The 24,285-nt window shown below is 27.3% G+C and overlaps 1 protein-coding gene across 1 annotated transcript in view; it reads left to right on the top strand.

Annotated features, from left to right (window-relative positions):
* Positions 1-24,285, top strand: part of LOC114132095 (lysosome-associated membrane glycoprotein 5) — a 40,266-nt gene that overhangs the window by 9,912 nt on the left and 6,069 nt on the right. The window contains exons 3-7 of the mRNA XM_050205537.1: positions 4,534-4,645; positions 5,141-5,265; positions 5,346-5,462; positions 6,899-6,986; positions 23,277-23,474. Coding sequence (XP_050061494.1) covers positions 4,534-4,645; positions 5,141-5,265; positions 5,346-5,462; positions 6,899-6,986; positions 23,277-23,474 — 640 coding nt within the window. The remainder of the gene's footprint in view (positions 1-4,533; positions 4,646-5,140; positions 5,266-5,345; positions 5,463-6,898; positions 6,987-23,276; positions 23,475-24,285) is intronic.

The following is a 24,285-nucleotide window of genomic DNA, read 5'->3' as shown; positions in this document are numbered from 1 at the left end:
CATAATTTTATCATCAAGCTATTTACACTTTTATAATTTCGATAAAACCAATAATGCCATAAGAAATTTAAAATAATATTAAATATTATTATTATATTATTATTTAATATATTGAATATACCTTGTTTGAGCGACTACCTGATCTTTTATGACACCACTGGGTGTCTGCCAAGGGCGTATTTCTGGGGGGGGGGCGATGGGGCGATCGCCCCCCCCAGAGCCTCTGTTTTTATTTCTATTTAATAGTACCTACTTTAATATTTTCGTAATTATATATAATTATGATACAAAAAGTGTACACCGAATAAAGTAAAATAATTAAACATTTTAGAATAGCGCTCCTAGTTGTTTAAATAGGTTAACATATACATTATAATACGGCCTTTTACGGTTTTTTTTTAAAATTATATCAATAAGTCGCCCCCCCTTGAAAATAGGGACAGAGACGCCCTTGGTGTCTGCCGGGTATAGACTCGCAGAGTTACATGCGCCGGATAAGTAGTACTATAAATTATTAGCAAATGTACTGGGCAGAAATTACGATGTATTAAAAACAACAGATAACAAATTATAAGAAAGTGCACTGTATTAAATTTATCGAAAAGAACATATTGCCAACTCTTACACGTACAAATAACAATATATATATATATATATTCTTACGTACTAATGTTAGTAAACTTAAAATAACATAGTAATAGTAATATTATAATATAAAATATTAACAAACAAAAAAAAAAACAAAAGAGAGGGATGATATAAGGGTGACCTGGATCCAGCTAACGCGTGGGATGGTCAATGTTTCTCAGCCTCACCAGTCGTAGCACAAAACACCAATGTGAATATACAGCAAAAATGGTCGGGCACTGACGTTGGAGACTTGGTGTGTGTTGCAATACACGATGAAGACACACCTTAATGGACGACGCAGAAACGAACTTTGTTAATGCTCTCAACGTGTGTGTGTTGCAATAAAGGGCGAACACATATTTTAATGAGAGCAATAAAAAACGCAGTTAAGTAAAAACGACGACACAAAACGCGACACGGAGACGTAACAAACCACACGCGCCAGACAACAACAACAAACAAGGCGACCGGTAGGTCGGCACCGATGTCAGGCGAAGCAGTATGTCCCCCAATGCCGACAACACAACGGAACGACTCAAAGACGTCGCAAAAACGAACACTATCGTGACCCCTCACGCACGGTGGTAAACCTGCGCCAGCCACACGCGCAAAGACTGCATCCGCGCATCAACGACCGATAAGTATCCAACATTGCTCCCGACTTTGAAAGCCAAGCTTTCAAAAGATTGAAATTGATGGTGAAATTCTCGGTCAGCCTTTTACAATTTGGTTTTTTTTTTTTAAGATAAATAAAAAATAAAAATAAAAAAATAGTTATAAAAGATAATGATAATGACATTAGTAAGAGTGGCAATATATTATATGATTTTATTTTTTTAAGAAATGGGGAGTTAGACTAATTTTACTACGGGTCTCTTGAAGATACCGTCACCTGTTCGGACTGTCACCACACGGACTACATCGTCGCCACCCGGGTGTGTCTGCAGGATTCGCCCCAATTGCCATGACATGGATGGGCGGTTTGGAGAATTTATCACTACAAGATCTCCGACAGCGAGGGAGGGGCTCGGGGAAGTCCATTTTTGTCTGATTTGGAGTGTCTGTAGATATTCTTGACTCCATCTTTTCCAAAATGACTGTTGAGCTTGCTTGATCAATTGCCACCTATTTAATCGATTCATTGGAGTCATGGTTAATTCTCGTTCAGGGATGGCACTGATAGGGCGACCGATCAAAAAATGACCGGGTGTCAGAGCATTTAAATCATTCGGATCTCTAGATATCGGCGTTAGTGGCCGAGAATTTAAAATCCCTTCAATGCGGATTGCAAGAGTGGTGAATTCTTCAACAGTGAATACTTGAGAGCCTATAACCTATTTGAGGTGAGTCTTGACACTTTTTATGGCGGTTTCCCATATTCCACCAAAATGGGGTGCTGCAGGAAGATTGAATTTCCATCTTGCTTGAACTGCGTCTCTTGTTGCCGAATCCTTAAATAGATTTTTAAATTCTCGGGCAGCACCGACATAATTGGTTAAACAATCTGCCCGGATTTCTGCCAAAACGATAGGTTTAGAACACACGGTAGTAAACCTGCGCCAGCCACACGCGCAAAGACTGCATCCGCGCATCAACGACCGATAAGTATCCAACATACCCATTTCGTTGAAAAATATTATTGATCGTCCACAGATTTGGATGAGTACGTCGTACGAGAAAGCCCTGCTATCTATTTTATATTACAGTCACACAACCTTATAATTATTTTTTATGCACACATTTACTAGAAACTACCACAAGTATTAATACTTAGAAAATTATTTATATGGAATATCAGCAAAAATTTGGGTATCGAATTGCGTTAAACATTATTATAGAATAACAAAAAAAAAAAAAAAAAAAATCTGAAAAAACTTTGATATTAAAAGCGAAAAATAACAACTTTTTCATAATTATCTGCAGAGTTTATAAGTGTCAAGAAACGTTTGTTATTTTATATTCATTTTTCTATAGATAAATTCTAGTCAATGTAATATCAATACTAGTTGATTCATAGAAGTTTTGTAAAAAATCTTTATGTACCTGTATAAAAATTTTCAACGATTTTCAAAACCTCGATCATTGAATAAATACTTACATTTGTTTTTTGTGTATACTTTTTGTAAAGTGTTTGATTTCATCAAATAAAAAATTAATTAATTAATAACTAAACTTTCAGTTTTATGAAATGTATTGATGTTTTTTGTTGTTTATAAATCTATATACATTATACTTAAGTACGATAAGGTAACTCTATTTTATTTATATTTTATATAACTATGGTAGTATTGTAGTATAAATGTACACCAATTTATTTAATAATTTAATTTTTTTTTCTCTATAGATAATGGTGTTATTATTTATAGATTGTAATGCTATTTGTTATAACAAATTTGGTTTAGTTTCCCGGACTGCAGTGTTAGCTCGTTATCTAATTATACGTACAAAAACATGATACGCTTCACATGTAATTATGACTTTAAAACTATTGAAATATACAGATTTTAAATTTTCCACTCATTTTAAAATTTAATAATTTAGCTATGTTTTTTGAGCAGTGGTGATAATTTAGTTGTTGTTGTGCCTGATCCATTGTAAAAATTATTTAACTGTTTTATATGTTAACTATAACAAAATTTGGTTAGTCATTTTCACTTAATCTATGTCCTTCCTTTATAATATTTCCCGTGACTAGGATGACAGTTTAGTAGGTACAAAACTTTTTAAATATACTTTATTTATAATATTTAGTATCAGTTAAAATTGAATCTGGGTTCTTGATTTTACTTTTATATCATTTTTAGTCAAAAGTAATTTATATTTTATGTATTGTATACTATTTTTAGACTCTTCAATGCTCAAAAAATATAACATAATAATCATTTGGTATTTACATAAGTAATTTAGAATTGGAGAAAGATTAAACATAAAGTATAGTGAATAATTCAAAATGCACAGTATTACATTTGTACAATTTTATCGTTAAATAATTCTTAGTTTATTTATTATATTGCTTTACAAGTAAAAGGAAAAAGTGGGATAGTTTAAAAAAAATTCACTATTAGGGTGCCATAATCTTCAAATATTTCTAGAAGATAATGTAATAAAGGTAAAGAAATATAAAAGTTCAATGATTGTGATTTATATAACTCTGACTATTATACTATGATCATTGTTAGTTTATTTGGAGAATAATGCACAACGCACGACGCCACATATATATAAATCGGTATATTATCAGTATAAACTGATCCATTTGCGTATGTTATTTGTACCTTAAAACTTCTATAATTTAAAACTTTAAATTCATATATTATATTTTTTTTAAATATAACTTTGATAGACGTTTTAATTTAGTGAATAATATATAAATTGGATGAGTGTTAATATGGAATTTAAACAATACAATACAGCGGTTGATATATATCAATTTCAAATCCAAAACCAATATAATTTTCGTAAATTACAATAATACCACAGAATAACCTGTAAATAAAATTCCTTTCCTTAAAATAATTTTAATGTATTTTTTTTAAACTCACTAGTAAGACATAAAAGTAAATAAAATAAAAACGTATTGAATATCAAATAAAGGATGATATAGTTTTTTTTTTGTTTATTATTTGTTACAATAAAAAAATCTACACTTGAATTTATTTACAACCTCAAGGTAGTAACACATAAAAACGTGACTACACTATAAATCCCTTATGATTAAAAATTTCTCAAAGTGATCGAATATGTATAACAAAAGTACAGTCACAAATCTTGAGCGTTTTCTTTGTAGTGGAGGTAAAGAGATCTCAAATTGTTGTATAAAATTGTCAGAGTTAAGTTTACAAAATGTTGAATTATAACATACAATGTTAAAAGCATTAATCATTTTCCGTCATGTATATTTAGAAACGTTTATCGGACGAAAGCTCACTAGATCCCGTGTCGAACGCAGACGATGAAACTCAGAGATCAGTCCGAAAAAGCGCTGTTTTGTATAATAAAGCTGAAACTACAACAAGTAAAGATAAAGTTATAATAATAATGTATTTTAATGTATAAGTGTATACTTTATGTGTATATGTTAAATGTTTATCGTTTACTTTTAAAATCAATAACTTAATCACATAATGTAGTAAATGTATAATATACATTGTATATTATATGATTACTAAATTACTTATATATTTCTCTTCTAAATTAGTATTTACAACATATACTATTGTTAAATAAAAAAAAATTTTATGTAAATCTAATATATAATATATAATACTTAAATATCAAGTATTTATAATATGATAAATATTGGCATTATTTTTTTAATATGCATTTAGTTAATTTAATATAGTAAGCACTATACATACTTAAAATACTAAATACAATTTTATAATATTGACACTGTATTATTATTATAGTTCTAAACACTGATGTATAAACGTAGTTTTTATATTAATGATTTATTTATAACCGTGAGTTATAATCTAAAATAAAGAAATATTTGCTGTTTTTTTTTCAGCAACTCAATCAAATATTGTTGCGTCACTTTTCAGACTAAATGAGGAAGAAGGTAATACGTGCATTCTGTTGAGGGTAGATGCTGTCATAGAAGTTAAGTTCAAAACTAAACTAGGTTCTGAAGACGTAAGGGTCCGAAATAAATTATTTAAATATCAATTTGTATTTATTATAATATTATTCTATGGATATTATGTGAGCTACAGCAAACTGATCTCTATGTTCCTGACGACGCAGAAGTAACTGGCGATTGCAGCAATGAAGATGATGCAACATTAATACTGAAATGGAAAAATTTCGTCTTTACTTGGTACTTTACAAAGGTAAAAATATAATCATTAGCCAAATAATTTTATTATTTGATTTATGGGTTCATCCTAAGTTAAAAAAAAGTGTTTTTACTTAAGGATATAAATAAGGGATTGCTGGTCTTGCAAGTGTATCAAATGCATATAACAACGTTTTTTGCAATATAAATATCTAAATATTTATTTTTTATACAGATATTCGTACTATTGTTTTGTTGACGTATACATAAATATGTATGTATGTGAATGAGTATATTTTCTACATAAATAAATAATCAGAGCTAGGTACCATACTGATAATGAATTGATTATATTAGTATCACTGTTTACATTCTATCTAGTTATGACTTAAGTTTTCAATGCTTAAATGTTTTTTTCCAGACCAATTTGTTTATTTATAAAGAATAAAATTAATGGTTATATACAACAGTGCATTATGGTAATGTAATATAGTAGTATAATTGAATATCTTATTTTGTTTGCAATATATTAATACTTATTTATTTTCAACATAGTTGAAAATGTATAATTTATAATCATTGAACATCATACGATAATTTTTCTCTTAGATTAAGTATTCTAAGTATTAAAAGTTTTATAACAAGTCTGAGTTATAATTAACTAACCTGTAGTAGTATTTTTGAATAACGAAAATGTATTAGCATGTACATAACAACCCGTAGTATATGAAACTAATCTTCGTAAAAACGTGATTTTAATTGAATTTTTCGATGTATATATATTAATTAATTATAAGGGATATGTTTGATGCAGGGAATATTTAAAAAATTATGAATCATACTCATAGAAAACTTATCCACATTTATAAAAAAAATAAACTTAAAAAATCGAATATTTCAAAATGTCTATAAATAGACTTAAAATAAATGTTATATAGAACTATGTTAGGTAAGTTAATATAATTAAAAATGTTTGTATACGTATAGTACATATTTAAATATTTATAGTAATATAATTGAATAATATTACTTGTTTTATATTAAATTCTTAACAATCATTGTATTGTATATTACTAAATAAAACTCAAACTAAAACTTAAAATATAAATTAAATTTAAACTCATGGATTATATTCTTAATATTTAATATTCACCAGCCATAAACAACTTGCAATTAAATTCCTTTACAGTAAAATATATGATAGTTGTATAATTCCACCTTCATAGGTCGTTATCCGTTGTTTTATATTTATTATAAAACAATAATAAAGTAAAAATATATAAATAAGTATATAAAATATTATTATTAATATAAAAATTGTTGAAAAGTATAAAATTATGTTTTGTTAAAATATTAAATTTTTATTTCTATATTGATAAAAATAAAAAGCACCAGAATCAAAAAAATATAAACTATTTATATATAATAAATAAATACTCGTATATTTTGTTAAAATTCAAAAACACAGTCATGATTATTTTAATATTTTAGACTCTTGGAGGAGAAAGATGGTTTGTAAAAGCACTGGAACTCGAGATAAATACAGCTGATAAACATTTCGATCATATTAAAACCAAAGGTAAGAATTAAATTTAATAAATACTTCATAAATATTTTTATTTAATTATTTCGGCATTTCGATTCAAATATCATTTCATTTTCAATTAAACATACATTATCATAAAACAAAAATACTTTTTAATACATTTTTTTTTTTGTTTTGTTTTATTGGGGCTTTAAATTTTTAATAATTCATAAATTGAAACATGTTTACTAAATAAGTGATATAAATACTTTTGATATAAAATATAAAGTAATATCTTTAGATAAAAAATTGTCATAGGTATATTATCAATTTTGATTATTTATCTAAATCTTAATATATGGTAAACTGTAATACAATTTAAAAACATTGTGTCACACAAATAACTATGAATAACTTTTCCATAGCTTTAAATATATTATAGTTATAATATTGTATCATGTATCTAATTATTGTCTATGTTATGGATGTTATGGTCAAATAAAACTAAACACGGCGCATTGTATAGGCAATTAAAATGCATGTTTTGGTCAAAATAAGAAAATATATTGTAATATTTTTATTATTCGAAATACCTTTACAGAATATATTAAATTTACGACAAGGACATAACATAATCAAAAGTAAATATATTGGTTCAAAAAATGATTTATAACTACTGATAGTATAATTTTTGATTGTGTAAATGGTAAAATACAATTATTATGATTAATACATTTCATTTGATGATAAAACGACTCTTATATTTTAGTTTCCTATTTATTCTGTCCTTCAAGTTATTAAACACAATATTTTTGATTATTTTTTAAATAACAATATTACACAATATGCTTCCTTATTCATTAATGACATTGATCGTTTGGCTGCAACTACAACTGTATGTAGCCAATACAATTGTCTATGAATCACATTTCATACGTTTATAATGAAACTGTTTGGCACATAGTCACGAAGATATGTATTCAATTTATTTTTATACAATTTTGTTGTCACGTATTTGACATACGTCATATAACGCATATGTCTTTATTATTCAGAAAAAAAATATAATAAAATTGTCATGCATAATCTATTTAGTTAGCTATACTTTAGGCATAATGATTGTATATATTATTTTTTTTTTTTTTTTTTTTTTATTAATGATAAGGCTTCAACATTAAAGTCATTAGCCGGAAAACATGTTTACAAGTTATTTACAATCATCTTAATATTAATATTTAAATAAAGGAAGTACAGTATAATACAGGTATATGGTGTTAATAGTATAGGTAACAATAATATATAATTATTTAAATTCTATTATAGAGATTAGTTATTTTAAGGAATGTTATTAGGTGGTTAAAATTATCTATACTTAAAATATCTCTTAATGTTAAGTGTGGAAAGATTTTTCTTTGTTCAGATAGATTAGAGCATTCCAGGAGTAGGTGTGCTGTGGAAATCGGTGCGTTGTTGCATAGTTCGCAGTTTGGTCTCGGTTCTCTTCTCATTAGGTGTACGTGTGAGATGTTAGTGTGTCCAATTTTCATCCGTGTCCATATTACTTGTTGTCTTCTCGTACTTGAGGGAGGATTCGGGTTAGGAGACAGGAAAGGTTTTATTTGATGTAGTTTGTTGTTCAGTTCCTGGTCCCAGAGTCATTGGTGAATCTTTTTGCTATTTATTAAGGAGTTTCGGGCGGTGTCCTTGAAAGACGAAAGGTCTAATTTGGGGATATTGATGTTGGTGGAGGCGGCTTCTTTAGCTGCTATATCAGCTTTTTCATTTCCTGGTATGTTTTTGTGGGCAGGAATCCACATGAAGGTTACCGAACGGGGGGCAAGGGAAGAGGCTCTTTCTTGTATGTTTTTTATTATTTCATTTGATGTCCCTTGGTTTTGTATAGCTAGAATAGAACTAAGGGAGTCGCTGGCTATTAAGAAAGATTTTGTATTTTTCCAATTTTGTTCAGTTAGTTCTATGGCTTTCAGGATCGCTAGTGCCTCGATGGTGAAAATAGAATTAATCTCCAGTGAAGAGAACTTAAAGGTTTCTTCATCTGTGATTATAGCTAGTCCTGTTTTGACGTTGGATTTTGATCCATAGGTGTATATAATTTTATGATTACAGAAATTCTTAAGTATAATGTCATTAAAATGTTTAGGGATTTCGGACGGCTCTATGTTTTGGATTTCTTGGATCATTGAGGTGTTGATGTTTAGGTTCATTTTCCAAGGGGGGAATATGTAGGGCGTAGGGGAGAGCAGTTTAGGCAGTGGTGTATTTGTTGTGTCAAGCCATTTTTTAATTCGTGTAGATATTGGTTAATTTTTTTTTAAGTGTAATGAAGGAGGTGAAGTGTTGAAAAGGTATGGTGATATAGCATTGTTCTTGTCGGCTAGTCTTTTAAGTGCAAATTTATAGGTGAGCATGTTTCGTCTTATTTCGAGTGGAGGAGTATTTGCTTCACATAGAATGCTAGGTATGGGGCTGGTTTTAAATGCGCCAATACTCAGTCGAATTCCTTGGTTGTGGATTGGATCTAATGATTTTAAGATTGCTTCAGGGGCTGCTCCGTAAATTATGGAACCGTAATCTATGACGGATAGTACTAGACTTTTATATGTTCTCATTATGATGATGCTGTTAGCACCCCATGCTCGATTGGAAATGGCCCTGATTACATTTAATCTTGATTTGGTCTTAGTTTTTAAAAATTTTATGTGTTTGGACCAGTTTAGTTGATTGTTTAGGTTTAAACCTAACATTTTTAAGTCATTTGTGGGCGGAATTAGAATATTGTTCATGTAAATATGAGGTGGGGTTATATTTGTTTTGTATGAAAAAAGGATACTTTTGGATTTTGCTGGGCCAAATTTGAATCCCGTAGATTTTTCCCATTTGCTGATTTCATTTATGGCGTTTTGCATGATTGTTTTAGATGTGTTTACATTTCTTCCTTTGCAGTAAATAGTACTATCGTCGGCAAACATAATGGTTTTGAGTGGAGGTGGTATTATACTTGGAAGTTCGTTAATAGCTATTATAAAGAGGGTGACACTTAAACTTGGTCCTTGGGGAATGCCGTTTTGGAGATTGTGATTACTGGAGTGGGTTTCGTTTAATTTCACAGAGAAGGTTCTTTTTGATAGAAAATTTGAGATATAGGCGAGTGTATTGCCATTAATATTATTTTTTTGGAGTATATCTAGTATTCTATGGCGCCAAACCATATCGTAGGCTTTTTCAATGTCAAGTGAAGTTAAAAGTACGTGTTGTTTGATGTTGAAGGCTGAGTATATGTCTTCTGTTAGTATAGTTACCTTACATATAGATCTTAATCTGTTCGATATTGAAAATGCTTACCGTAAGCCCTCGAACCATAATCTGGATAAGCCTTTGATAATTGTGGAATTTGCATCAAGGAGAAAACGCGACGAATTTATTAAGAAGCGAGGCAAAATTGAATACAAAAGTCGTCGAATCTTTATAAACGAAAGTCTCACGGCTTACAATAGAAAACTATTTTGGGAATCGAGAACGAAAGGCAAGGAACTGGGCTATCGTTTCATTTGGACAAGTCATGGCAGGATCTTTTGCAAAAAAGATGAACAGGGCAAAAAGATACAAGTAAAATGTTTCGAAGATCTTACTTTTTTATAAACTACTTTAAATATATAATTTTATTAATTTTAATAATATCAATTTTACGTACTATTGAGTTTACTGCTTATCAGCAATTTTTAAATATCTTTCTTATGCAAATACAATGTATCATATTACCTATAATTGGGTCATACAATCCAACTCATAATTCAATCGTTATTAACAATAATATGCTGATTAGACAGTCATCTTTTTCATATAACACTCATTTTGTAAACACACATTCTTGTCAGGGTTTCATAATTATAAAAGTTAATATTATATTAAAATATCATTGGTATAGACTAAGCAACATTTCTTATTTTTCCTCTATTTCTTTATTTTTATTTTTTTTATTTTTTACTACATATATCATAAATGATTGAAACAAATTCAGACTTTATAGACTCTTACATCACAAACAATGACGGAAATATAATAAATAAAGATATATATGAGTATTTGATGGATTTAGAGAGTAGCAATTTGAATGTTTTACACATGAACATAAGGTCTTATAATCGAAATATAGACGATTTCTGGTGTTTGATAAACGACTCATTAAAGTGCTTAGATATAATTATCCTTAGTGAAACTTGGAATAGTACGGGGTTTTCTCCCCAAAACCTAAGCGGATTTTCGAGTTATAAAAGTGAAAATAATTTTAATCAAAACGATGGTGTCCTAATATATACAAACAATAAACATAATATATCTGTTAAGCAACTTCAATTGTTCTCTGAGGCTAGTTGTATGAAATTAGACCTAAAAATTCACAGCATGCCTATTACAATTTTAGCTGTATATCGTTCACCTCAAACTAATATAAACATTTTCTTATCCGAACTAACTTCCATAATGACTTCAGGTCCTATACAGAAAAATTGTATATGGATTGGAGATATAAACATTAACATATTAGAAAAAAATACCTCTCTCATAACAGAAAAATACTTAAATATACTATCGTCCAACGGTTTTTCTTCTCAAATATGTTCGCATACTAGAGTGGGTTATGACACTAGTTCTTGTATTGACCATATATTTAGTAGAAATGTTAAAATCATTTCTGCAGTAATTAAGACTAGTGTAACAGATCATTATACAATTATAGGAAGTTTAACAAACTCACAATCAAATAACAAACATATAGATGATTATTTAAATTTAATATCATATATCGATTACAATAAGGCAGTTAGCTTATTATCCTGTGTTCAATGGACTGGATTATTTGAAACCAATGATACTAATACAGCATTAAATATTTTTAATAATAATATATTAGACACTATTAATAACTGTATTGTATCAAAGTCCCTATGAAGTAAGAAAAATCGTAAGATAAAACCCTGGATTACTAATGGTCTTATGACATCAATTAAAAATAGAGATAAGCTTAATATGAAAATTAAAAAGGATAATACAAATTATAAATTGATTAAATATTACAAAGCGTACAGAAATAAATTAACAATACTCATTCGGAAGGCCAAAGAACAATATTACACCAATAAAATAGCAATATGTAAAGGTAATGGAAGAGAAATATGGAAAGTTATTAATGAACTATCGGGGAGGAAAATTAAATCTACCGGGCTTCCAATTAATGAAATAATACAGGACTTATATCCGAGATCCTCGCCTAAAGACTTCCTAAACATAGTAAATTCTTATTTTGCTACTACCGGAAATAGACTAGTTGATAAAAACTTTCCTAATAGTACAAATAATATACAATCTAATTTTAGAACAAATACTAACAATAAATCAAACATAAGCTCTAACTTCAAGTTAAAAACCATAAGCAGTTATGAAGTAAAAAATATATTAAATAATCTAAATAACAACTCGGCTCCTGGAGTTGATGGATATACAGCACTATTTTTTAAACAAATAGGAGACAATGTTATTTTACCTATTGTACACATAATTAACTGTAGCATAACTAGTGGCACTGTACCTGATGAACTTAAAGTAGCTAGAATCGTACCGATTCATAAAAAAGGAGATAAAAATGATTTCACTAATTATAGACCAATCTCAATAGTAGGAATTCTAGCTAAAATACTTGAAAAAATAATTAAAAATCAACTATTAGAATACTTAGAGAGAGATAAAATAATATTTACCGGACAATACGGGTTTAGAAAAAAATTAGGTACAGAAGACGCTCTAATCGACTTTAACAATTATTTACATAGCAAAAGAGATACTAAAAAAAAAATTTTAATCTCGTTCTTGGACTTAGAAAAAGCATTTGATTCAATCAGTAGACAACTATTACTAAACAAGTTAAAAGAATTAAAATTCGATGAGAATGCATTAAAATGGTTTACCAGTTATCTGAGTAACAGACAACAACTAACCACTATCGGACCTCATTATAGTGATCATTGTTATGTTAAAGATTATGGAGTCACGCAAGGTACATCATTAGGACCTATATTGTTCTTAATATATATTAACTCTATTCCTGCTTCTTTATTAAAAGGTAAATTATTCATGTTCGCTGATGACATAGCACTAGTTAATTACGAAGAAAATTGGGAGAAACTGAAACATACTGTCGAAATCGATTTACGACATATCTATGACTGGATGGAAAAAAATCTGTTATCACTCAACATAAACAAATCGGTTTGCATGCCTATAGTTTCTATACGTTCACAGTTACCTGTTGGATATAAATTTATAATACATAAATGTGGAACAAGTACCACAAATTGTAGTTGCAAACCAATGGAAATGGTATTATCATTTAAATATTTAGGAGTGACAATGGATTTTAACCTAAAATGGTCAGAACATATACATAATATCAAAAATAAAATGAGGAGCTTAACAGTACTATTTTACAAAATTAGATTTCTTGATAAATCAATTATAAGACAAATTTACATGGCACTGTGTAATTCGATTTTATTATATGGTATAACATGTTGGGGAGGCACCAACAGAACAGATATCAATACATTGCATACCACACAAAAAATGATTTTAAAAGTTGCATACTCCCTACCATTAAAATATCCATCAGAGGAATTATTCAAACTAACTGATATATTATCTGTCTATAAATTATACATTAGGCAAATCTTAGTTAAATCCATACAGAACCATACTCTCAATGCTACAGAAATAATAGACAGAAGAACAGGAAAATATATTAAACCATCATATACTTTATTAACTAGTTCTAGAAATTCTCCTTATCACATGTGTATAACTATTTTCAATAATTTCAATAATGAAGTAAAGAGTCGAATAAAAAGTTTATGTGAAAGTTATTCCAATAATACCAATGATATAATGAATATAATTAGTAAAAATCAAATAAAAATGGCCATAAACAAAATAGTTAGTGATCTTGATGACAATGTGTGTATCAATAAAATTATTAAAAGTCAGTATGTCTAAACACTCTAAACATAATATCGTATAATATTTTAGTATGTACCTATAATATGTAATGTAGATCAATTTTTGTTTCTAGTTTCTATTTCTTTTTTCTTTTTTCTTTTCTTCTTCTTTATCATGTATTGTTATTAATTGTATCTTAATTTCTTTAAATTTTTAATGGAACATTATTTCTTTAGACGAATTGTGATATTGTTGAACTCCGTATACCAGATACGAGCATAGCTCAGTTGGTATACGTATCAGCTACTATCAATTTATTTTATTGTAATTATTTAATTGTAATTGATTTGGCTGAATAAAAATAATAATAATAATAATAATAATAGTTAGAGCATCTATGGTGGACTTATTTCTTTGGAAACCAAATTGTTGGTTGCTGATAAAGTTTGTATGTTTTAAAGTCCAATATAATCTTTTGCTAACAATTTTTTCCAGCAATTTGCTTAGGGTGCATATTAGAGATATTGGTCGGTAAGATGTAACTTCGTGTCGATCTTTGTTAGGTTTAAGTATTGGTATAATAATGGCTCTTTTCCAAGAAGTAGGGAAAGTCCTCTTCTCCCATATTAAGTTGAAGATTTTTAGTAGTATATAGATGGCACTGATAGGAAGATGTTTAATAAATATGTATGGTATTTCATCATGGCCTGTGCTGTTTTTTGAATTGCATTTATAAAGTGCATCATAGAGTTCCTGTACATTGATAGGTGTGTTTATTGGATGGTTTTCATCCATTGAAAATGTAATTGGATTATCTGTTTCATTTTTTGATTTTGAGTTTCTAAATTCGGGGGAATAATTTTCATCACTGCTGTTTTTTTCAAAGATTTCAGCAAGGGCTTCAGCTTTTTCTAAGGAGGAGTGGTAGGTTTTGTCTCCTATTGTCAGTGTTTGAGGGGTTTCATTGAATTGTATGCCTTCTATTAATCGTATTTTTTTCCATGCTTCTTTAATTGGTGTATTGGGGGTTAGATCATTTATAAGTTTTTTCCAAGATTCAATTTTTTGATGTTTTATAATTCTTCTTGATAGGGCTTTGGCTTTTTTTAAATTTATGTGGTCAGGTATTGTTTTAGTTTTTTTATATCTGTTGAGTGCTTTTTTGTAGTTTTTTATAGCATTATTACATTCTTTGGACCACCAAGGGACGGGAGTTTTTTTGGGGTGTGTTATTGTTTTTCCAATGGATTTATGGGCTGCTTCAGTTATGATTGAAGTGAATTGTTTTACAATTATATCAATGTCATCTGTATTTAATTCGTTGTTAAGCATTTGGTTTTCTGACATAGTTTTGTCTACTATGTCTGAAAATAGCGTCCAATTTGGATTTCTTAGGTTCCATTTGTTTGTGTTGTAGGGGGTCTGCGGACTGTTTCTATGGTGTATATTAATTAATATTGGCCAATGATCGCTATTAAAATAGTCGGTTTTGACTTCCCATGAGAGGTATGGGGAAATTGACGGAGAGGCTAAGGAAAGGTCGATCGCTGAAAAGGTTCCTTTGGATGAATTATGACGAGTAAAGGTTCCATTGTTGAGGAGTGTAATGTTTTCGTCATCTATGATTTTTTCAATAATTTTTCCTCTAGGATCGGTGTGATTGCATCCCCAATTTGTATTTCTACTGTTAAAATCGCCGACCATTATATAAGGTGAGGGTAGTTGCTTTATTATATTCATAATTTGTTGGTAAGAAAAAACCATACTATCAGGTAATATATATTGCATATGGTTATTTCATGGTGTAGCTGTATTCTTGTTGCAATTACTTCAAGTTCTGAGATGATCGGTATTGGTGATGATTTTATATTATTTTTAACTAGGATAGCTACTCCCCCACTGGCGCGGTTTGGGTTTGTTTGTCTTTCCTTGAAATATCCTTGGTAGTTCTTCACTGTTGCATTATGGTTAGGTTTTAAATTTGTTTCTTGGAGACAAATAATACTAGGTTTTAAATTATTTACTAAGAGTTTTAGGTCAATTATTTTTTTGTAAAAACCATTTAGGTTCCATTGTATAAGTAAATTCATTTTTCAAGTTTGATATGTTATATACTTTATGTTAGTTTATCGAAAATATTAGGACGATTGGAGGTGGGTTTTTAAAATTTTTAGTAGTTTTCCTAGGCGAGTCTTTAGGCTGCGGTCTGTTATATATGCCGTGTTTATTATTTCGATTATAGAGATTGCATTTTGTATGTCACAGTATTGTAGGACTGTTTCAATTATATTGTTGTTCTCTTGTGCATTTTCAATCATATCTTTGAATTGAATAAATGAGATTGCACGTGTTTTTCTTTCAAAAAATTTTTCTGCAGGTTTTAAGCTTATATTCAGGTTAGCGATGAAATGTTCAAGAGAAGGGGTTCTCTTTCGTTTTTTTTGTTGTTTTTTTGTTGATTTTGTTATCCAATCTGAATTATCGTTTTCGTTTATATCTTGTGAGGTGTGATCCATTGAGAATTCGTTTGAGGTTTCATTATTCGGGGAAGTAGGGGGGGGGAGAAAGGGTTGATGTAGAAGGCGCCGGTCTTTTTATTCCTATGGGAGGTGCAATGTTTAATTCAATATTGTTAATATCTTCGTTTGATTCGGTGTTGGGTTCGTTGTCTAATGTCATGTTCTCATTTATTTTTGTTTCGGGTGTAGAGCTATTGTGCGTTTCATTTAGTACTAAATGTGTTTTCAGATTAGGGCATTGGTTTGAAATGTGTCCTTTTAATTTACAGTGGAAACATGTTACTGTGTCGTCGTTTATAAATATTCTATATGCAATGTCTTCGTGGTTAATTATAATCGATGTAGGTTTGTTTTCAAAATCATCTGGTTTGACAAAAATTTGTCTTTTGAAACTCATTATATGTGTAAAACCTTCTATATTAAATCCGGCTCTTAGTTTAATAATCGGCGATACTAAAGTAAAACCCGCATAGTTTAAACTCGATTCGATAATAGAATTAGGAATTGTTGGGCACACATTAGATAATATTAATTTTTTTGCTGGGTTAATTAAACGGCGAATATTGATAATCTGGTTATTGACGGTAATGTTTTGGTGGTTGTCAAGAAGGTTGTCGATTGTATTTTTGTTTGAGAGATAAACAAAGAAACGACCATTAGATACTCGTGAAACATACGTAATGTCTTTCGGTGAAATTAATTTGGAAAGAGCGATAAGATATTCAATTTGTGGTATATTTTCGATAGTGTTAAATACTATGGCTAATTCTCTTTTTGGCAGTTGTTCGGAGGCTACTTTTGATGCAAAGCTTGGAGTATTTGTATTTTGTGTAAGTATGTGTTGAGTGTTGGTTGACGGTTTATTAAGATCGGTCATATTTTTTTTGTCGGGAGATTGAATACGGTTTGGTTCAGACATAATATTTAGTTTGCTTTTGTACGGATGTACGATTATCGGGGTAATTATGTTTTAATATATATCGTAATATGATAAAGCATTGTATTACCTGAGTAGACGTCGGCGTAGAATTGCGTAATGAATGTGCAACGGTTAGATAAGGGAACGACACTTGGAAGCACGTCTAATCGGTACGCTTGCACACGTAAAAGTGATATATTATTTATATTTATTGATAATATAATATATTTTATTATACATTTAATACATTGAACACACTAACATTTTAAAACACTCGAGTTTAAGGTTAAGAATTTTTACTTTTTAGTATTAATTTAATACTAAATATTGTTATTAATAGTCTTATAAGTATATTTTGATATTGTATTGTATTAAAAAAAAAATTGAATTTTGCTATTGAGTATTTGTAGAACAACTAATCTATCCTTAAAATATCCATGTTTAAATCATAGTTTCACTATAGAAACCATCAGCATTTTAGTCCATAAATAAAGATTAAATTTCTTTTAGTTTCAATGATAATTGAACTTTTGTCCCAATATATCTAATTTTAATAAATACTTATATTATAATTTGTACGTTTATTTTAATCAAGGATTCTTGTATATCATTATTCAATGATAGATATTAATGTATTATTGTTTGTATTATTCCAATTATAGATTTTTAGTTATTTTAGATTATTTAAATATATTGAATATTAGAATAATTTAAGTTCAAATTCCTTTCTGATTTTAGGAATTTTTAATAAAATATCAAGACATGAAACTATAATTAAATTAATAAAACAAACAATATATTATTTGAAATATATTTGAAATGGAAATACAATATAATATAATTTGTAAATAACTACAATAAATATTTTTCAATAATTTTATATTTTTGAAAAAAAAATATACTTCGTAATACAATTTGGTCTTATTATGAATATCTTAAACACAATAAAATGATTGGATTCATGTTTATGAGTTAACAAGCCTTAAATATTGTGATGACTAGGTTGTATATTTTGATTAAAATTTTGAAAACCGTTAAAAAAATACAATGATTGTATCTAAATTAATTTATTCTTGTTACCATTCTTTAATTAATTACCTATTCGATATTTTTAACATCAATTTGTCTCTAAGTTTCTATTTTTTAGTTAGAATTCAGAAAATAATAAAGTGACCTCGTGTAAGCTATAGAAAACCATTTCAAATTTTGTTAGAGGAAATAAAATAAAATATATACATTATTTATATGTATCGTTTATTATTTAATATTATTTATTCTGACTGAACTCCGTTCTTAGATTTTATTAATATTTTTGGACTTTTATTTATTGAAAAAAATGAATTAAATTCTCAAAGATTTAAGTACTAAATTTCAACATCACTTTAAACTAAATTTGTGTTCTAAGAAAAGTATAAAATATATTAAAGAAAAAACATCATTGTAATCAATTTGTTTTTAGCGTCTTAGTGTATTCAATTATCATTTAAAAATAATTGTTTGAATAAAAATTCTTAATCCGCGATTGTCATTGTATAAATGCGCAGGCATACTGATATTGTTACTGACGTCTCTAATAATATGAAATATATTGTAATATTATAAAATAAAACTTTGAACGCCTTCAAGGCCGATTAATCATTTTAAATTAGTTTTCTTCTTCATTTTCTTCACCCTTCACTTCCAACTCGACCAATCGTGTCTTAACTCTCTTTAAAGCTTTATTCTCCACTTTTTTCTTTATCACACCAACTACTATTATGTAATTTTCTATTCTGTTTATCCATCTTTTATTCGTATTTGCTCTTTTTCTCTTACTTTCTACATGCATTTCCATATTCACTCACACAGTCTATTATCCTCATAACAAAGCATAAATCATCACAAATTATTCACCCTCGTTGTACCTATAAAGTATACCACTCACACACTACCTTGATTAATTAATTTATTATTAAATCATTCCTAGTCAATGTGTAAGAATGTATATCCAATGTTACATTTTTATCACGGTTGCACTCATTTATAAGTCTTATTTTTTTTTTCATTGTAAAATGCCCAAAAATCCGATTCATACAATATGAGAGTCCTCATAACTCTTATACGTATCTACATTTTAATGAAAATGAAAAAATAATAAATCTATAAATATTAATAACAGTATACGTTGTACTGATTTTCATCAATATTTTCATAGTAATCTAAAATGATATACATTTAATCACACATTCTCGTACTTTATTTTTTTTTTATTTAAATCAAAAATTAAAAAAAATTTAATGAACTATCTTTGATTAAGCTCATCTCTATTATTTTTAATAATTAATTAATACTTTAAGTTAACTATTTTCAAAAATACAGAAACAAGTTGGAAAACAGTTTGATACAGAATAAGATATAAACTTATTTACACATCTCGCGGGGTCCGCAATCCACCTGTTACTATACTGCTCGCATAATTATCATAAGAGTGTCTCACGGTCAACGCCAAGCGAAATGAATATAATATAACCTGACTAACTCACTGGCTGATAAACGTAGATCCTGAACAATGATAGATCGATTTACACGGTACATTTGTACAACACATTTAGTATTCAATAATAAACCATTTTATAAAATTCGTATTTTAAAATGGTGCTTGCACAATTTATTTGAGATTCAAAATGGTAAATGAAAATGTCTAAGTTTTGAACACAGTTAAACTGAATATTAAATAACAAATTAATCAAAGTTCTAATCATATTATATAAATGGCAATTTAACGGGCGACGAAGTGCACGGGATCAGCTAGTTCTTTTATACAATAACAATTATTTTAAATATATTGTTTAATTTTTGTTATCAATTTGGTTTATTACACGAACTTTATTAACTTGTTTATATTTGTATAGCCGCATTTAAAAAATATATTATTTATTTTAGAAATAAATGAAATTATAATTCTTCCACTAAACCAGATGATATAATTTCTTATTGTTTTTTTCCATTAGATAGATTTAGTTAAATTATCTTTGATTTTTATTTTAAGTTATTTTCTTAAAGAAAACATTTTTAATTTAAATTATTTCTTATTTTTTTGAATACTCATACTTAACCGTTTGCCACCTCCACCATCGGTCGTCTCATTATTTGCTACACCTCATATTTTTTACTCTATAGATGGATATTCAATTACAATATATAATTTTCCTTTTAATATCAACATTAGTGCTATTGGTCACCTCATACTTTCTCATAGACAGTTCAATATTCTTATTAATATAATAATATGAAAAACTATTAAATAATGTACATCGTGCTAAGCCTTGTTATATCATTTTTTTCTTAATCTAATTTTGTTATGGTAGTTTTATTATTTATTCAACCGGCTTTTATAGCCCATATTATTCAGAGGTTTGACACGGATGGCGTTAAATTAATACGGGTTCGGAATAACCATAGAGCGAAACCTCGACAGCGGTTATTTCATAAATGTATTTAATTAAGAATAGCAGGATGTATAATTTTTCCAATTTTCTAGCTCACGTCAGTTTACAATGCCTTTCAAAATCCTTTTTAATGTATTAATTAATTTTCACTGTAATTTTTTATTTCTTAGTTTTGTATTGTTACTCAATCTACACAAATATACGAAACAGTTTCTTCGCACTTAGACCTTAGTGGCAATAAACATCTATTCAACAATGAACAAACCTTTTTTTATATTAGTATTCCTAAGCTCTTTGATTAAGTTAATTCCATGAAAAATCAACTTGGGCTTAATCAAAGACATAAAAAAAATATAAAATGTAGAAAATACCTAATTTGTTTCAATAATATTATTTACAACTATTATTTTTTGAATATATTATTATTCAATACATTATAAATTAATATAAAATTGAAATACACTTTTAATGAGAGGAAATTTATATTGAAATTCCATTTTTTTTTTCAAAAATGTATGTTTCCACCATAAAATAGTTTATGTTAAAATATATATTTTTATTATTCTTAAACTAATGGGAAAAAAAAAACACAAAAACTTAAAATAATCAATAGAATTACTATATTATTAATTTATTAACTCAAACATTAAATCATATTTTGTAACTACATATTTTCCAATTATTCAATATATTTATTCTATATTATAAAATACGAAATACATTTATAAATACTGTATGTATATATTAATGTTTAATACAACTATTAACATCAATATTGTATTTAATTGTTTATAAATTAGTAGATACCAAATTTTAATAAAAACACTAACTATTACTTATTTACTATCAAACCTGTAAAATAAAAAGGAAAGTATCTAATTTTAAATATGTTTTATAACCTATCATATTATTCTATTGTTCATAAAATAAAATATAATTAACTGGTTTTGTATTTATTTAATACATAATTTAAAAATACATTTTTAAACATTGTAATTAAAGAGTAATTATTATTAAACTACATCAGATTTGAAGTAACAATATTTTATAAAATATCATAAGCTAATTTATAGTTGTTTTTTTTTTTTTTTAATCATTACATAGGTACAATTTGTTGTTAAAATAAACATTTCAAAATATGTTCAAATAAATTAACTGCCATTCAAAAATAATATACATCAACAAATATATTTCAGTTTAAAAGTATATATAAAATCTAATTATGGCTTACCAATAATTCTATTAAAAATTATATTTAATAGAAATTTTGCACTAATAACAGTTAATGTTTAATATAAAATATATTTAACTAATGCCTAAGGTATAATTTTAAAGAGAAAATTAAATGCCATGTTATAGTAGTTCTAATAATTAATATTATAGTGACAAAGAAATAAGAATACATACATTTGAGAAATACTCACATTTTATAAGTAAATGTGCTGTTTCCTATCCTTAATACTTGACAATCACACTATAAACATAGATTTAAAGCAGCATTATAAACAAAATTTGAAGTCTATTGGCCTAAATCTTAAAGTAGTTTATAAGTATAAAATACAAAAACATATTTTTTGTAATTATTACACTTTTTTTTCAATTCTTAAAGTATTAGTTTTTAGATTGTGTTACATATTATAAAATTCACATGTATCTAATTAACATATATTTGAGCTCAATATAGTTAACATCTAAAAATAATATTGAAAAATGTACTTTAAAATGTATTTACAAATGTTTTCCAATTACTTATTTTATTATTATTTTTTTTAGTTATTACAATTAATTAATTAAAGAAATAACGTATCATATTTTCCATTACTAATGTTATACCAGAGTGAAAATACATAAGCTGATATTATTCAAATTCATGAAATATCAAATTTCTTTACCTATTTTCTTTTATGAAATAAAAAAAATTAAAATTTTCTCTGGTGTTTTTTAGCCCTGTTTAATAATTACCATAAATATTTTTTAAGTCATTATTTTTCTGCTATAATATGTTATTTTCATCAGAAAAAAAGTAAATTAGATAAATACATCCAAATACAAAATGTCTATTTTGTGTTTAACGGGCAGATTTTCGATGAGTAATAAATAAAAAGCATTATGCATAAAATATCCTATTTGTTTCACATTTTATTATTTAAATTTATTTTTCTAAAAGAAACAATACTAACCAAATAAGAACTCAGACATTCTTTGTAAAATTCAAATTCATTTTAAAAATATCACAAATTCATTCATGAATATACTTAATATTGAGTTCTTATATTTTATTCATTTTATTGTATCATTTAATTGTGAATAAGATACTTTATGTGTTCTATTCGTTATAGATATATAATTTATACAGATAAATAAATACGTATAATATATATTACATAAAATAATCCTTTTTAAAATTGCGCGTACGTGATTTATAGGGGTTTTGTTACATTTTAAGGTATACTTATTTATTTTTAACTTTCAGATAAAATTGTACGCCTGTCAACAGTATCCAGTTATGGTACACTGCTGTTCATGACACCAGTTGGACAGTCATATTCGTGTCAAAAAGAAATTAGCGTGGTATTGAGTGATCAAAACGTTCCTACGATGAAAGGATACGTATTGCTCAGAGCATTTACAGTGCAGCCGTTCATATTCAAAAATAATGAATTTGGACCCGGTAAGACAACATTTAAAAAAGCAAAGTTAATTAAAATTTATATTGAGTACAATATTGAGTATAATATTCATATTGAGTAATTATTATGTGATACGAACATTTGGAATACGATTAACTGATTTTTACAACAAAATAATTAATGTTTTATATTATAAAGTTTATTTTAATTAGACTCATGCGATGATACTAACAAATACAATTTAAATTACGTAAAATAACTTTATTAATTATTATGTAATTATTTTGATACAACAAAAATTCGTTTACCTATATTTTAAATTATACAAGTGTTTGAATTATTCTAAAATGATAATAATTGTACTAATTTTAAATACTTTGTATGACACTATCCTCAAAGTTATACAACCAAAAATATTTTTGCATTAATTTATTTCATTCTTTACTTTTCCATTAATATTATTCTAATTTTTAGGGGAACCATAATGATTATTATTATTTTATGACTTCGAAAAAGCAAGTAGAAAACTTAGATCATTTTTGAGTGATTTGAATTTAACCCCATACCATTAAATATTCTGAAACATTGGAAACCTATCATATGTTTAAAATAACTGAATAGAAGTAATATATGATTAAAGTTTTACTTTAGTATAACACACCTATTACTAAAATATTTTAGTATTAAATTTAAATCAGGGTTTACAATGTTATTTAACAATAGAACCATTAATATCAATTTATTAGGTAGTTAATAGCTTATAAATATTAAATATATAATCTTTATATATATATGTATTATGTATATTATTTTTCATGTTCTAATTTTCTAGAGATAACATTGAATTTTTTC

This window comes from Aphis gossypii, chromosome X (genome assembly GCF_020184175.1).
Source record: "Aphis gossypii isolate Hap1 chromosome X, ASM2018417v2, whole genome shotgun sequence".
Classification (NCBI taxonomy): Eukaryota; Metazoa; Arthropoda; class Insecta; order Hemiptera; family Aphididae; genus Aphis; species Aphis gossypii.
Note: the sequence above shows the minus strand (reverse complement) of the source record. Positions and strands in the feature narration are given on the sequence as shown.